Below are 16,983 nucleotides of genomic sequence, written 5' to 3' on the forward strand. Positions count from 1 at the left end.
ACCGTAATCACTGAGGCATCGAACACCCTGTTGTGCAAGCGTTGTGCCACTGTGGCAGCTGAGAAGGTCATTCCTTGTGTTCTGGTGGAAGAACTCTCAGAGGAATGGGAACACTGAGCAGCAGCTGCCACGTTCGTATAGAACTTTAGTGTCTCTGTCTTTTTAATACGTCGGGTTGTACATACACGTGGCTGCTAATTGGACAACACCTCTGAGACTCCAAAGGACAGAGAACGTAGTCTGAAGACTGTCCACACCGAGTTCTGAGATTGACCCATCGGACGTTACTCGATGTCCACGCCCCAATATCGTCTGTTGGACTCTCAACTTTGAAGAAGACTTGAAACTAGAGATCGAGACATTAACTGTTTACTGACGATAAAAGTCGCCCCCTGCTGGTTATTCCACAGAATACAGGCTATATTCACTTCAGCAGTGTATTTGAACATTTTAAATTAAGTGGGAAAAAGAGAATTAAATTGAAGACATATTATACTTGAATTCACTTTATTGAGCTTAAATTCAATCACCTGCTACAGGCAAAGAGCCGTGGATCATAATGAGGCTATAAATTGATGGTAGACTCATATGCAAATTAATTGCAATGAAATACAGCAATAAAATTAAAGACAAGCCCATCAACACTGATGTCGAGAGGAATTCAGAGCCAGGAAGTGCAGTATTTATTCAGTGGGTTTGCCGAGTTTCAGGGTGGTATGAATATTTTCTGCCAAGGGCAGTGGATTTGGCAAGAAAACAGCTGTTTGTGTTCCAGGTCCTTGAGCCGCCCGAGGCTCGTGTCCGTCAGGAGACACGGAGACAGAGGAAACATTTATACTTATTGTTTAGCTTGTGGAGCTGTTGAACGAGCGAGAGGGCAGCGTCCGTTTACACTCGAGCATCTTCCTCTCCACCGGGCTGACATAGGATTTGTAATCTGGAGACTGTACACTTGAAGGAGGGCTGGTGTGTGAATCCTGTACACACACACACGCACGCACACGCACGCACGCACGCACGCACGCACGCACACGCACACACACACACACACACACACACACACACACACACACACACACACACACACATGCACACACACACACACACACACACACAGGCTCTTGTGAGTGCACACTGACCTTGTAGACGGTCCCAAAAGCTCCTGAGCCCAGGATCTTGACCCTCTTCAGCTCCGTCTCCTTCAGGATCCGCAGCTGAGCCTGGTTAGGGGCCGTTCCACTGGGGGTCAGGGGCTCCACCAGCTGACAACACACAAACACACACTTTTAGTTTATTCATCCCCTTCTCCCTCTGTTTATAGCAACTAGTGCCCAAAATATGACAAACATTCCTCACAGATGCTGCTTTTATTGTGAAAGTGCTAAAAACCTGCGTCGTGCCTCTTTTATTTTGCTCTGAAGTCTGAATATTTTTAAACGCTCGCTCCCGGCGTCACGATTTCTGCAGCGTGCACATTGATACGTTTCTGAAAGACAAATAATAACAATCCGCGTCCAGGGGTGTGAACGTGGAGTTCTGTCAGAGCTGGCAGTCATCAGTGTGGGCTGCGGTGTGCCCACTGCTAAACAAATCACAGCCTGGTGTCAGCTGCTATCACAGCTGACAAAGAGTAGCAGCTCACCAGCTGTGCACATACACAACAAATTCCAATTCAAGGTTATGACAAGCCTCCTCCGCGCTGCCTGGCTGCCAGGAACAGCTGACACCGAGCAGCATCCCAGCAGCTGGCCGGCCACCCGCCGCACGGCGAGCCGCGCCACAAAGCCCCGGCTACTAAATATAAAGAGCAGGAGCTGGCACCTGTAACCGAGCTGTTAGAAGATCTGAGCCAGAGGGAGGGACACACACAAACACACACTTCTGACAACACTAACACATTAAGATACACACATTTACAGTACAGAGACTTACAAATACACACACAGCACACCTAGATTCAACCAGACAGCATATAAACTATATCTGAATACACATCCAGTTACATAGGGACTCACAAAATCATCATCAACAAGTACACACACACACGCGCGCACACCCACGCACACAATAAGTCAATGCCTCTGATCGATACACGTCTTAATGAGCCTATCAGCCCACCGGGTCCCTCATTCCCTGCGGTTTATCAGCAGCATAATCACCCAGCTCAACCACGGCCGTCAAACAATATAATGAGACCATATATCAGTCGCTCAGCCACACCAGCACTTATTCAATGGGATATAAAACCATCAGCACAATGGGAGCGGCCATCGCCGGGCCGGTCCGCAGAATGGATGACATTGCCCGCGGCTCGGCAATGATATGCCGTTTAATGGCTATTGTTATTGCCGGGGGCCCGGGGCCGCGGTGTACGCCCGCTGGGAGATCACTGCAGGAAGTGAGTTAGCGGCAGGAGCTCGGGGAAGGAGGAGGACGAGGGATAAATACCAGGGAGAGCGAGAGAGATGACAGAAGGAGCGATTGTGTAATAGCGATGCGTCACTGAAAACCTCCGTCTCACCCACCCCCACTTGGGCCTGAAATCCGGTTTCCTGAAGAAATTACAAGTTAGAGAGTGAGAGAAATCACCAGAGTGCGACCCAGTGCAAACAGATGAAATAGAAACTTTATCGTCCACAGGAATTCAATGACGCTGGAGAGGAAGCTCTGAAAGCTCCAGAAGCTGCTGCTAATGGACCTTTAGGTGAAGCTGCTGTGGAAAAAACGATATGTCTCAGGTCAGACAATAACTCCTTAAGCTTTTTAAGACATTTGTTGCATCACATGTTCCTTTTTTTCGACAGATTTAACCGAGTGAAGCTTCACAGGCTCATAAAACAGACTCTAAATATCAAGTAATTTCCATGAGCAAGATAAAGTGCTGTGGATGAAAGAGGCAGACGTTCTCTGTTCTCAGGGTTTAAACCTGCTCAACTACATAAGAGATGAACTTCACTCGCAGCCAATATTCAATTCATTCATTTGACAATAATTGGGCTAAAAATAACCAGGATTCTGTCTGTGTATCGTTTTCTAGAGGAAATAGGTCTGTAAGTGCTGCCGTCATTAGGGCCTCGTTGATGGAGGATTAGTAATCAGCCATTAGCCGTCGTGCATGTTAACGTGGAGCACTTCTGTGACTGCAATGATGTTTCCCAAGTCGCATTTCAACAAGCAGATTGTGAAATGATTCAGGATATTTTAGCTTCATTTCTGGAGGAAGTGGAGATTCGTCCATCTTTATTTAATGATTTGTTTCTTATTGTTTTTATTGTTTCATTCTCTTACTCTTTGTGTGTCCTTATGGTTTTTGAGCGCCCTCGTGTTCAGGACAACTTCCTAATCCTGTTATATCCTCAGAGGAATCTAGTCCGTCCTGTCAAATTCAAACTCTTAACTCTTTTCAACGTTTTGGGGCAAGGTGACCCGGGTTCAGAGGCGGAGGTTCAGTGTCAGATCTTTAAATTAACTTTTAAATCACACGGAAAACTGCGTCTGTCGACTTTATTTAGAGGAAGACGAACTCTGACCACATCCATCACGTCCGTCTGGTATTTGGCCAAAGAGCATTATTTGCATCTGTGTGTTTGGGCATGAATAAGAAGAAAAGAAGTGAGGCTGCAGGTAGAGGGAGGAAAAGGAGGGAAGGAGACGAGGCACAGGGAGGAGGTGACAGGGCGGTAATAAGAGCAGATGGTAACAGGCTGGAGCTGTTATTGTCTCATTAGGACGAGGCCGGACTGGATTGATGAGGGGAGGAAGGAGATTAACTCGACGAAAAGAAAGAACAAGAGAAAAGGACGGGGCATGCAGCGATAAGAAGAGAGTTAAAGTCTTGGAAAATAACAAGAGGACAAAGGAAACAAACGAAAAGGAAAGTACAATAAAAGGAAAGGAAAGAAGAAGACGAATAGAAAGAGGTCGAGGAAAAGAGGAAGAGGAGAGGAAGAGGAGACAAAAGGAGATGAGAGGAGAGGAGACACAGAGGAAGAGGAGAGAGAGAGGAGGAAAAAGAGAGAAGAGGAGAGGTAGATGAGAGGAGACACGAGGAGAAAATAAGAGGAGAGAGAGAAGAGGAGGAAGAGGAGGACTATGATAAAGGAGCGAGGAAGAGGAAGAGTGAGAGAAGAGGAAGATGAGAGGAGAGAGGTCTGTTAAATAAGATGCAGACCCATGGCCTACAAACCTCTCTTGAGCTCGGACGCGCTCGCACACACTCCCCCCCCCCCGACACTTTATTTAACGGCTAATAACGCACCGTGCCTTCGCCAAATGAGCTGCGCTGGTGGCGCGGTGGAGAGGATTCGGATGCTTCATTGGACAAATATGCAGGATGTTCAGGCCCCGGGCTGGAATACATTCACAGAATTATTGTTGTATTGAATAAGTAAACAGTGTCCTCAAATAGAAACTTGTTCCGCGGACCCTCGGGTGCTCGCTCTAATGTTCACATTACCAATATAAAACGCTGCATTTGTTGTGCTGCTGAATGAAAATCAGGTGAAACGAGACGACACAAACTTTTGCCTCAAAGCAATCAGCGGCACTGGTTTCTGAAATTTAACGTCGACAATAATTTGAACAGTGTGTGTGTGTGTGTGTGTCTGTTCGACAAGTGTACGACTTAGCGGGTAAACAACGAGATTCGTGTCGTTTGGTTTCATGATTTAAAAGAACGAGACAGACAAACTACGGGCGTCACTACTAAATAAAATCTGATTAATATTCAATTTAATAAAGTTGTGTTTGGGGAGGGTGCAGTCTGTTGGTTATTGTTTTGTGAATCCTCATTAAAAGGACCATGATTAATAAAATGCTAATTGACAGGAGCCATTCAAGGGACTCTGTGGGCCCCAGGCAGGGAGTGTATAATTCAAGGGGAAACTTAAGGGGAAACTTAAGGGGAAACTTAAATCTATCTGGGGGCTCTGCCCTGGCATTTAGCGCCCGACTTAATAACTGAATAATAACCCCTCGTTATTCTGACTTCTTTCCAAAACCCGAACCTGGAGAACTAAGATCTGAGCTGTAAAAGTAGAAGTAACTCTGTGTTGTGCCTTTTCTTCTTATAGAACAATTCAGACTTATCCTTCACTGTAGATCATTTGGGGTCAGTGGGATTATTTCGATGCTTTAAGCTGTTTAACTTCTGCTTTTCTCGTCCTGTGTGATATTCAACATGACATCTTTGGTGTCCTTTGAATCCCCGTGATCTTAACTTGAATTTAACATAAGGTTCAGTTTGATTGGAGCGCTGCTCGGGCGCACCGCGTTTGGCGTAACGCCTGGCGCCCGTGTTCGGTCATCCCGCCCCCCGGGTGAACGATGGGAGCTGTCCAGCGCCGCCGAGCGCTGACATCCTTCTGGAGAGAGAGGGGGGGGGGAGCGCAGCGTGAGAGCTATCCACGGCCTGTGGTGCTGAAACACTCACACGGCGCGTGTCTGAACAAAGCAGCTGGAGGAGGACCTCGAGGTGGGCGGAGGAAGAGAGGGCGATTCCAAGCGCATTAGTCCTGCTTCATTGGACCGGGGTCAGGGTTCAGGGCCCGGGGTGACGCTGCAGCGGCGAGGGGACTCTGTTGTTTGTTCTGTCTCTGCCTGCGCAAAAGCAATTTGTTTTTGGCGTATTCTTCAAAAGGCGGCGCAGTGTGAGGCAGGCTGGTTGTTATGTTCCTCTCCATATTTCTTTCAAAAACAGAAAGCGAGAGTTAAAAAGACGGAGGAATAAAGTGGCTGCTCGCAAAGAGACAGATGAATACAGATTTAGGAAAAACAAAGAGGAAAGAACGGAGACAGAGAATTGTAAAACAAAGGAAACGATAGAGAAATAGATTTTTTTTGTGCTGAGCAACAGACTCCACACGTGTCCTTGATATGGAAATACCAGCGGAGCGCTCAGATCACCCTTTGACAGGGGGAACCGCAGGCGCCGTTTTCCTGTGTGACACCAGAGGTGAAGCTCTGTGTTTAAAAAACGCTGCGCCACACAGGGAGAGAGAGAGAGAGGGAGAGAGAGAGAGAGAGAGAGAGAGAGAGAGAGAGAGAGAGAGAGAGAGAGAGAGAGAGAGAGAGAGAGAGAGAGAGAGAGAGAGAGAGAGAGTCCCTGAGCGGCCGCTGTCCCCAAATCCCTCATCCAGACAAGCTTGATCTCCATTCACACACACACACACTGTAGACTGAGGGATCGTCTGAATAGAGAATCCACAGTCACTGCCCGTCCTGAGCCTCTCGTACAGTTTCATCACCCAGAAGAAGAAGAGAAGAACCTCTGGAAAGTGCGACGCAGACTGCAAGGAGAGCAGTTTCTGAGTTTCTCATTGTTTTTCAGCGTATTTTCATGCCTGTATTTGACAGAGTGTGAAGGAAGAGAGGTTAGGTGCAGCGGTCGGTTTTGGTTTGGTCCATGTCCCATCTGCTAACATGGAGGAGGCAGGGTTTACCACCAGGGGGCGTTCAAAATGATTTGGATTTTCTTTTGCTGTGTTTATTTAGTCTATGATGGGGAGATATCCAAAGGAGGAGTTCAAATTCAAGAGTGAGGAATAATCCACTCCGAATAAAAGTAAAGGTTATGAAAACTTAGGAATTCAAGGCAGCTTTTAAGCAAAGATAATTATCTTTTGCTCTGATCATTTATCTTTCATAATGATTAAAAAACTATTCATATTCTCTGGCAGACAAACTTAAGAGTTACGTGTTGAGACCAACTTTAAATGTAGAACTTCAATTCAAAGCAGTTCGATAACACCATTGGATCCTGTGTTTGGTTTGGCCGAGCAATCCTCCACTTGTGCAAAGAGCGCCGGTAATAAAATGGAGCTTCTCCATCCGTGTGGCGACAGATCAGCTTCAGTGTTTACGTCCCTGCAGCCACGGATCCCACCTGTCAGGTAAAGAGCTTAATGCTCTTACACTCTGTGACCTACACACGCCGAGCAGGTCCGGTGTCGCGCTCACACGCCGGCTGCACCGCGGCTGATAATGTGCTGCGGGGCCGTCGTGGGGATTGATCCCACGACCTGCTCTTAATGAGTGGTCTGCCTAACCTGTGGGCCAAACTGCCACAGGCGCAGAAGATTTTATTGTGTCTAATTACTTTTACACCCAATTAGGTCTCGGCGCCGGGGCGAGGGAAATTGACTCCGGCGATATCTCACGTCGTCCTGGTGGTGTATCGAGTCGAGGAAATCAGTCCCAGGGCGACTTCACACAGGGAGGTGCGAGAGGGGGTCAAGAGGATCGGCGCTCCGCCTCGTCCTCCTCTGTGACAGTACATTAGTGAATCTGCTCGGACTGAAGACTCCCGGTCAAGAGGCTGTCGGAGCAGGGTTGATTAAGATGGATGTGTGTGGCCCGGCATGAGGCAGAAAGTGCCCGTGGCCGCCCTCCTCCAATTCCCATCTCCGGTCTGACAGCTGTCTATAACGCTGCCGCCTTTACCTGTAAATTATACTAATGCACAGTGACAAGCCACAGAGCTGCGGAGGGAGCGGAGCGCCACTGGTGACACAACTGCCACAAACACACACACACAGACACACACACACACAGGAGACAAAGGGGACGGGTGTCTTGTAGCAGCACAAAGGTGATCCAGCCGAGCATGAGCGCACACATGTGTGCACGTACACCCTGGACTCACCTACACCTCAGCCTCCAACTCTTCTCTTTGAATATCAAGTCCGCTCCGGCGTCTAATGCTTCCAGGAAATGAAGCCTCCTCAAGGCCAGATCGATGGGCCGATGGCGGCCATGCATAATTTGAAAACCCTTCTACACGCACTGCGCGGTTTGGCTAAGAACCACGGCCAAGGTTTAATGTTTCAAGGTTTGCTTATGAGTCTAATTGTGTTTGGCATCCAACTGCAAGGAGCTCCAAACACGGAATGAGAAAATAAGATTCAGGAAGACGTCTGGTTGAGCTCGTCTGCAAAAATACAAACTTTGTGTTTTGTCTCAGTCATCGTAACGTGGCCGTCTTTTCATATTCCCCCTCTGCGATCAATGAAACTCATTACACAGCGGTAATTTGCTGCTGATTACACAGGACAAATATAGGACTAATTTATTTTTCTAAATCCAAATGTAGAACATTTATTCTCCTGTTCTGTATCGGAGACAAATGAGCAAATAAAAAGTTGGCTGTGTCCTCCGTCCTCTCACCTCCGTCTCCAGGAACCGCCTCAAGGCCCTCTTCTTCTTGATGCTCTTGCGGCGAACGTACACGGCGACGCTGAGCCCCAGGATGACGATGATGAACAGACCTCCGATGATGCCGGCTGCTATTAGCGGCGTCCTGTAGAGACGGAGGAAGAGAGGAGGCGTCAACGCTGCTGAAACTTAAAGAAACTTAAAGGCACTTTAAATTTAAATCAAGAGGTCAAACTCTGTGGATTTGAAGTCTTCGCTGTGTTTCACGTGTTTGCAGTTGGTTCTTGAAGTGGAGCGAATCCCTTCTATTTCATCTCAGCATCATTTATGTGAGTTTAAAAAGCTGGAGCAGGTGAGGAGTTAAAAGCACACATCCATCAGAAGGTGCCTGTGAATATTCCGGGGGAAACTCTTGCTTACGGCGAGTGTAAAGGTTGTAAGTTAAAAGCTCTTTCTCTGCACTAATGATGGCACTAATGCTTTTGCCATTTACATACCTCTTGCACTTTTGTCTACTGTTCCACTACCACTCAATTCTGTCCTTCTAACACTCTCCATCTTTATTCTTCCCCTTCTTTCCCCGCCATCTGTTTTCCATTTTTATTTCCACTCGTTCCTCAGTGCCACACTCTTCCTCTAACCCTCTTTTAACACAACACAACCACGGAGCATAAAATAAGACCTGCTTCTACCTGACACTCAAAACTCTATTAGCTGCAGAGGCCATTAGCAGCTAATGGAAGACTCATGTACCATGCAGCTGTGGTGGAGCAAGGTGCTACAGCGCTCGCCGTATCGATTGGGACGGACTTAAAGAAAGGGGAGCTGGAAACGCACAAAGAGGCTGCGGGCTTAATGAGATATTTACGACCATGTGGTGAATAGCAATGCAGCAGTTTGGAATGATTGGGTCGAAAGGGGGTCAAAGACAAGGAGAATCAACGGCAACCTCACACCGGGGAAACAACAAGACACCGAGGGGAGGAAAGGGAGAATAGAGAGACGAGAAAACACCAGAGAGACGTTTACATACAGCGAAAGAGACGAGAACGACGAGAGGAAGGACAACTGAAACAGGAGAGAGAGAGAGAGAGCACCTGGGTGAGAGAGAAGAAGGAAAAGGACTTCTTCTAATTAGGAGGAGAGGGTTCACAGCAGAGCGAGTGACACAAGGTCACCAGATGAGACGAGGGAGTAATGCCACTGTAAGAGCAACTGGCGACTGGAGACTCAGCAGACGTCTCCCAGAGGAGAAGGAAAAAGTCTCGTCTCAGTTTCCTCTGTTTAAAAACCTCCACCTCCTCTTTTTTTAAGGGTTCACTGGTTTGGTTGAAGTCTCATGAGTTTGTAGCTCTTTTGAATTTGCTCTAATTGTCAAACTCACGTGTTTTTATGGTTTTATTTGTTGCTGCATCTTTAGCCTACTTCTGTTGTTTCATCAAGGCCCAAAAGTCCCTTCAATCCAATCAAGCTGCACAGACTCCTCACACTCTTCTGTCCTCTACACAGGCCCCATTGTTTTCTTTAAGATCCATGAATTATTCCCTGGGAAATCAGCGGCTAGAGTCAATAATTTGTAGTATCGTTAATAATAATAGTTTATAAATAACACGTTCCCCTCTGAGAATCAAAGTTTCATGTAAGCTAGCTGACGCAGAGTCTCCAAAACCTGAGTGACACAAATTAGACATCGACAAGCAGCAAGTAATGTGTCCGATGTAAAACACACAACAGACAGAAGACTTGTTGTTAATGAGAGAGACAATTTGTAGTCGTGACTCTAAAGAGCGGCGGCCGGACGCGACGTCCATGTCGCCCGTTCCCACATTACAAATGAACCCGGACGTCTCTTACCTGTCCATCATCCCCACACAATCTTGGAGCCTGTGTCCGATGCACCTGCAGAACAGACAAAGCAGAGATCGTCCATTAAGTCAGGGACAGGTTATGAGTAAACCTGGAGAGTTGTCTTTCTCCCACGTCAATCAGCTGTCACTGGGCAGCGACCTGTGGAAATGTGAACGGAGCACAAGGCCGACCACTCGTCAATATGACAGGAGGAGGCGCTGTTCCTGTTTGTTTCACGTGATATTTAAATGGATTCCCGACTCCTTTCGAACTCAGGGCTGCGAAACCTGCAGGGAAATTAACAGACAACAGCCAAAGAAACCCAGAGAACATTTCACTGTCTATTAAAGATTCATATCTGCGATAGAAAGTGAAAGTGGTGAGGATCCAGGAGGACGACTTGTTCCTCCGTCTCCACTTTCACAGCTGAGTCAGGTGGAGACGTTTTGAGCGTGAGGTTCCAGAGCAGCTGGAGAAACAGCTTCAGGTGAGTTCAGGCGGCGTGTGGACGACAGTTTATTAACACGGCTGCTTTTTCCTTTAATACAGCTGCTTCTACCGGGCAGATGATAAGAGCTGTAGACGAGTCCACCTTTATTACCTTTGTTTTATGCTGAAATCTTTGTTAAAACCTAAAAGCTGCTGTAATCAGTGTTTTAAATATATATATATATATAATATCTCATTGTTGATCGTTGAACAAAAGAGGAGAAACTGTCAATTTAGAAAATCTGCAGAACAACATACGTTTGTTTTGTTTACACCTGGTTTCTGTGTCCCTGCAGGTCTAATAACGTTTCTGATAAAATCATTAAATTAAGTCTGTTCTAATCCATTATCTAGTTTTTATTTTTAGATCTAAGAATGCCTTGATGATTTTACATGGTCTGCATTTACCGATTCAAAGCCGTCTCCCTGTGAATCAGCGTCTTTACCAGAATCCCATTCACCTTCTCTGTAAACAGAAGAAACACCTACTTTGCTCTTTTCTCCCCGTCAACAATCAAAGGCGGTGGAACGTGGAGCTGATCACGCTCTGATTAGAGACAAGTGCAGGTTTTAACATTAGGTAAGCAGGAAGTGATTAGAGCCGACTCCGAGCTGCTCATTAATTCTCGCTCCTTGAGTGGACGACTTTGAACAGCAGGGTAGACACAGGAGAGCAATTTTTGAATGCCTGTGTGTGTGTGTGTGTCTGTGTGTGTGCGCACGGATACTGCAAGACACAACAAATTATAAAGCAAATTAGAAGAGCGAGCTAACTTTGGAATTAAATCGGTGACAACTGTGGCTCCTCTAAAAGTCGCTTTGCTGTCAATTAACTGGTGCACCAAATCGCTAATTAGCGAGCAATCAGCGGCCGTATCCACTGTGTGAGTGTGTGTGTGTGTGTGTGTGTGTGTGAGTGAGTGTGTGTGTGTGTGTGTGTGCACATGAGCGACAGCGTTCCCTGCCTCAACGAGAGAACAAAGAAGTGGGCTGTCAGTAAACACTACCTGCCTTTCACTCTGAAACCTGTGCTGGTTTTGTTTGTCTGTTTAATCGTCTTTCAGCAGCGCTCCGACCGCGTTGTCTCCGTCCTGACACTGACCTCCGACCTCTGAAATGTCTCACTTTGCCTCACACCCTCAAATCCCCGGCCTCAGCTTCCACTGGGATGTTAAGCCGCGGCCGGAGGGGGGGGATAAAACGACAAGGCCTGATGGAGGTGTTGTCATGCCAACGACAGATTAGTCTTCACGGCGTCAGAAACGTGTGTGAGTGAAATCTGTCATGTGGAGAATTATGACCTCACTCTCATCCTCTTTTCGGCTTTTTACCTTTTTCCAACGTTCTGCTTCTGCTTCCTTTGTCCTCAGCTCTCGTCCGTCTTTTTAAAAAAGTCTCTCAAGCTGCTCTAACATTATCAACATCTACAGCAGGATGGAATTACCTCCCTCGACGTGAGAGACAGAACACAAAGTCCTCCTCACTTCCTCTCTCCTGCCGCCTTTCTGTTGCTAGGTTTCAAGACTCGAAGTTTGTGTTGCCGAGACCCCCGATGAGACGAGAGTCACCTTGACCCGCTCGTCTCTGTGTGGTTTCCTCTGACGCTGTCCTCCCTGTTTTCGTTAAAAGCTAAAAGGCAGGAGGTCAAAGTCAGAGAGGCGAGTTTAAAAGATGAGCGAGGAGGAGGAGGAGAGGATGAAGACGTAAAGAAAGAGCGTTTGTTCGTCTGGAAGCTAAAGACCTAATCATGAGCCTCCGCAGGTCTGCAACCCTGCAAATGAACAATATGTGAGTTCTACCAAACATCATCTCCATCAACTCCACTGACTCCAGGAGAGACACTTCCTTTTATTTGGATTCACCTTCAGCTTTTTAAACAAATCAGCTGTCATGTTCTCCAGCCCTGTTTGCATGTATTGATTTTACCTTCATTTCTATCAAGTCGGAAAATATCGAAGAGACAGAGAACGACGGAGGAAAGAGGAGCGGAGGGAGAGAGAGAGAGAGAGAGAGAGAGAGAGAGAGAGAGAGAGAGAGAGAGAGAGAGAGAGAGAGAGAGAGAGAGAGAGAGAGAGAGAGAGAGAGAGAGAGAGAGAGAGAGAGAGAGAGAGAGAGAGAGAGAGACAGTAAGTGTGGTTTTAATTATTTTTTTGATAATATAAAAATCTTGTTTAGAGATATTCTAGTTTATTTTTTTAACGCGTGGTCAATGGTTCAGAGATGAGAACGGTTTGAATCCTCTCATCTATCTCTTGACGAGAGCCACAAAAGAGTCTTAATTGCTTTAAGCCCTAATTTAAAACACCACGATCTAATTAGCCTAAAAACATTTTTTGAAAGTGCATCATCAATTAATAGGTTGAAGATTTCCTGAGTGCTTTTTTTTTTGCATGTTTTAAATTCACTTCACGAACAGAAGCCGGAGCTAAAACAATAAATGCTTATGTGTGAGAACCTGAGACCAAAGAAGGATTTTTGCAAGTTAATCACTCATCAATCCTCCATGTTGTTCTCCATTAATTAACAATTGATGAATCGTGTGAGTGCTGGACTCCTCAGTTCCCTCCTCCGCCTCCTGCTTGTGTAAAACCTCATTGTGTCTGACAGCAGCAGCAGCAGGTGGCCTCTTTAGTGCCGAGGTGGAGTTTCTTTTATTTTCTAACATCGCCGCACAGAGGGAACCGTGTCCTGGAGCTGCACAAACTATAATCAGCTACATCTGAATTGTCAGAAGGTGTAAATCAGCTCTTTGCTGGAGCAGATGTTTTGATTTGTGGCTTCCTGCCATCAGAGGAAAAACATGTATTTTCTATAGAAGCGCTTCTGAATGTAGGTCTTGCTCTCCTGCACCTCCTCCTCCACCTCCTCCACCTCCTACTCCTTCGTTAGAAACCTTTCCTCTCGTTCTCTCTCTGCTGCGCCCACCCCCTTTGACTCCCTGTCTCCCTGCACCCATCCCTTCACTCAGAGTTCATCCACTCTGGCCTTAAGGGTCAATGCATTCTGCCCCTGACCCAAGGGCCCCCAGGAGCCAGCAGCAGCTCGGGGAATCTGCACAAGTCATCCGCTCCCCCCTCTCTCTTTCCTTCTTTTACTCTTCAGCAGGGAGGTGCTGCATGTCCTCGAGGTCACGGGGGGCGCCGTGCGGCACGTCTCCATGATGCTTTCAACAGCACAAACGCCAGAGGAGGCTCGAGGAAGTACAAAGACGAGCAAACACCTGAAAGAACAGTCGTGGTTTTGCTGCACAGACACACATCTTTATGCATCATCCCGCTCTTACCCCTGGGTGCAGTTGGCGTGGCAGGGATGACACTCGTTGTTGGCCTTGGCGTATTTGAAGATGAAACTGTTGGCTCCCTGCAGCCCGTCGGGGCACTTCTCCACGCAGTTGGGTCCATCTTTGAAGTGGAGACATTTCACGCACTGGTCCGGGCCCTGAGAGGAGAGCGGAGCCAGAGAGGAGGGAGATGAGAGGATGGCATTCAGAGGAGGAGGAGGAGGAGGTGGACAGGGGCAGAATAAAAAGAGGAAGAGGCGGAGGGTGCAGTAAAAGGATTAGAAAAGAGGGAGAGGGGTGAATAAAGATGATGGGCCGAGAGGTGAAGGAAAGCGGCGGGATAAAATAAAGTTAGGGAACATGGAATGGGATAAAGCAATGGAGAGAATGGAAATGTAGAGAAATATATGAGAGGAGAGAGAATCAAATTTACACCCGGTGAATCATGTCAATCTGCTCGCTTCCGACCGCGGCTAACGCAGCTAGCAGGACCCACATGAATTCCATTCAGTCATTTATCATGTGTGCAGCAAAACAGCCCAGAGTGTATTCCAACGCACATCTGTTGAAATCGTCAGAATGCATCTGGAATCAGGTCGTGTCAACGAACGGCACATCGACTGTGATGGAGGAGATGACAAGTGGTAACTGAGCACAAGCTCAGCTGCAGCCGAGTCATGAATAAGTCAGAGGGAGAGCAGTGTGTGTGTGTCTGTGTGTGTGTGTGTGTGTGTGTGTGAAAGTAGTGAAAGAAAAGCTGCCTCAACTCCACGTGTGTGTGTCTGTGTGATGAAGGTGCTTGACTGAAGTTTGATTCCTGCAAAGATCTGCGTGTGCGTGCACGTGCGCTCTCTCTCTGTGTGTGTGTGTGTGTATTCCGGAGGCTTTGCCGCCGCGCACGGTTGCTAATGACGACAGCCGTGACCTGACGGACAGCTCCTCACACCGTCTGACACATTCAGACACACGCCATCAATAAAGATTATTCTCACTTTGCATGTTTGTGCCGATGCATGCGTGTGTGCGTCAGTGTGGATGCATACAGATGTCCGGATGCATTGGAGTGTGTCCGTGTGCATGTGTATCTGAGTGTGAGGGCGTCGGTGGATGATTGACTCCGCTGTTATTTACTACTCAACTGTGACCAGCATCTCAAAGTCAGAAGCCACTGTGCATCCTCAACGACTCTCTCTCTCTCTCTCTCTCTCTCTCTCTCTCTCTCTCTCTCTCTCTCTCCCTCTCTCATCCTCACTCGCTCGCTCGAGGGACAGTCAGGAAAGGTTACGCACACAACCGCTAAATCCTGCTACACAAGTTGTGCAGCACATTAGATACAACTTTCTGTAAAGTGAACCAACCATGTGCTCGTCCCCCAAAACCAAATAAACACTTTTAAATAAAAGTTATTTCCTAAAAAAGCTGGACAAAGTAGTTTTTATCACATCTGAGGGACTATTTCCAGCTGTGGATTAATCCACATTTGGTGCATGAGTGAGTTCCATGGCCCCAGGAGGCTGTTAACAGGCTCTACGACACCAGAGTTTATACAAACATACGAACATGAACTTTTAAAATAGTTTCAAAGTTATAAATAGTTTTTCTTTACATGAAAACCACTTCATCGTTTGGGCACGGAGCCCAAAAGGATGAACCGCCGCACGAGGCTGCAGAGGGCGCTGTTGCTCAGTGAAAGTTACATACTGTTGCTTTAACATTTTATTAATTTTTGTAAAGTATAAACATTTCAAAGCACAAGTTCTTCAGTTTTTAAGTTTACTCTGTTTATTCCTTTACACTGCAGATGTGTTTTACTTGCTGCTGATCCTCTTAAATGAAATATGGAAGTTGTGTTGTCACGTTTAAACTGTTTCCTTTTTTTACTCGACCTGAAGAAAAATAATTAAACCTTTGCGTTAGAGAAATATATATTTTCTGCTTTTCTATCCCACTTAATCAGTCTGGACCTACGCACTCGAGCTCTCTGCCTCCCAGGTTTGGAAGTACTACAATGCAAATACTGAAGTGACTCCCTCAGACTGAGTTCTGTGGTCATGTGACATTTTAAAGGGGAATTCCAACATCTTGGAGACCTGCAGTGGGATCACATCCGAGACTCCAACAATGACTTTATGGGAAGGTCACAAACTAATCTCAGTTTGCTGTTTTGAGAGTGTGTGTGTGCGTGTGTTTGCCAAAAGCATTCCTCCTGAAGTAGCCACGGCAGTTTATCATTCCTCCCATTAACCTCCCGCTCACCTTTGCAAACACAGCACTTATATCTTCCGGAATCCTGCGCGCAGAACAGATAGACTCGCAGAGAATCAGGTGGAAATCCACTCTGGCACGCAGCAGATATGAGACTGTCTCCCCCAGAAAAATGAGAGGAGTGGTTCTAATCTAAATGGGGAAAGTCTACTTCTAGAGAAAGTGTTCTTAAGTGGGAAGGAGGCCGAAGTGGAGCGAGTGTGAAGTGAGTTCTTACCTGTCCGAGACATGTCATGGTGTTCCCATCCATCTGCTCACACTGGCTATCGCACTCCAGACACACAGATCCGTTGGCGAACTCCCGCACTTCCCTGATAGAGATAGAAATCAAGAAAGAGATGCATGCATTATAGATTTGAGAGCGTAGCCACATTGAAATATTGATTAAGAGCCTGCTGAGGGAAGATTTTGAAGTGCGCTGTGTGCATATGTGCGCTCGCTGAACATAGGAGCCCTTTGATTTTAAATCAACACAGCAGCGAGAAATCAAGGTTAAACCTTCATTTACTCATACGTCTCCACGATTCCTGCCTGCGCTGACAGAAAGAGTGCCCCCTGGCAACGGGGCACGGAGCTGCCCAAGACTATTTGGTCAAGTTAAAGGCTTAGCATGGTCAATATGTTAACAGAGCAGGCTCATGAATAATGAACAGCTTTTTAAATCACGGGCAAACCCCGCGGGAATGTACGGAGAGCTGCTGGGAGGGCAGGAAGAAAAGAGGAAGGGTGGTGGAAGAGGCCAGAGAGAAGGTGAGGGTTGTTGTTCGGGTGAGGAGGGAGGAAGAGGAGGAGGAGGAGGAGGAGGAGGAGGAGGAGGAGGAGGAGGTTGTGGTCAAATCACTGCAGTTTGTGCAACTGGTAGGAGAATCCTTCAAGATTTTTTCAGTAAATGTCAGAGTGAGTCCAACTCTGATGTTTCCACGGCTCCGCCCCTCGCCTGAACGCTGCTT

General features: G+C 47.0%; 1 protein-coding gene across 1 annotated transcript in view; it reads right to left on the reverse strand.

The window, feature by feature from the left end:
• The window catches only part of LOC118103181 (receptor tyrosine-protein kinase erbB-4), a 186,708-nt gene that overhangs the window by 28,352 nt on the left and 141,373 nt on the right, over positions 1–16,983 (reverse strand). The window contains 5 exon segments of the mRNA XM_035149813.2: positions 1,140–1,262; positions 8,164–8,296; positions 10,006–10,050; positions 13,772–13,926; positions 16,251–16,344. Coding sequence (XP_035005704.2) covers positions 1,140–1,262; positions 8,164–8,296; positions 10,006–10,050; positions 13,772–13,926; positions 16,251–16,344 — 550 coding nt within the window.

The sequence above is a fragment of the Hippoglossus stenolepis genome, chromosome 24, assembly GCF_022539355.2.
Source record: "Hippoglossus stenolepis isolate QCI-W04-F060 chromosome 24, HSTE1.2, whole genome shotgun sequence".
Lineage (NCBI taxonomy): Eukaryota > Metazoa > Chordata > Actinopteri > Pleuronectiformes > Pleuronectidae > Hippoglossus > Hippoglossus stenolepis.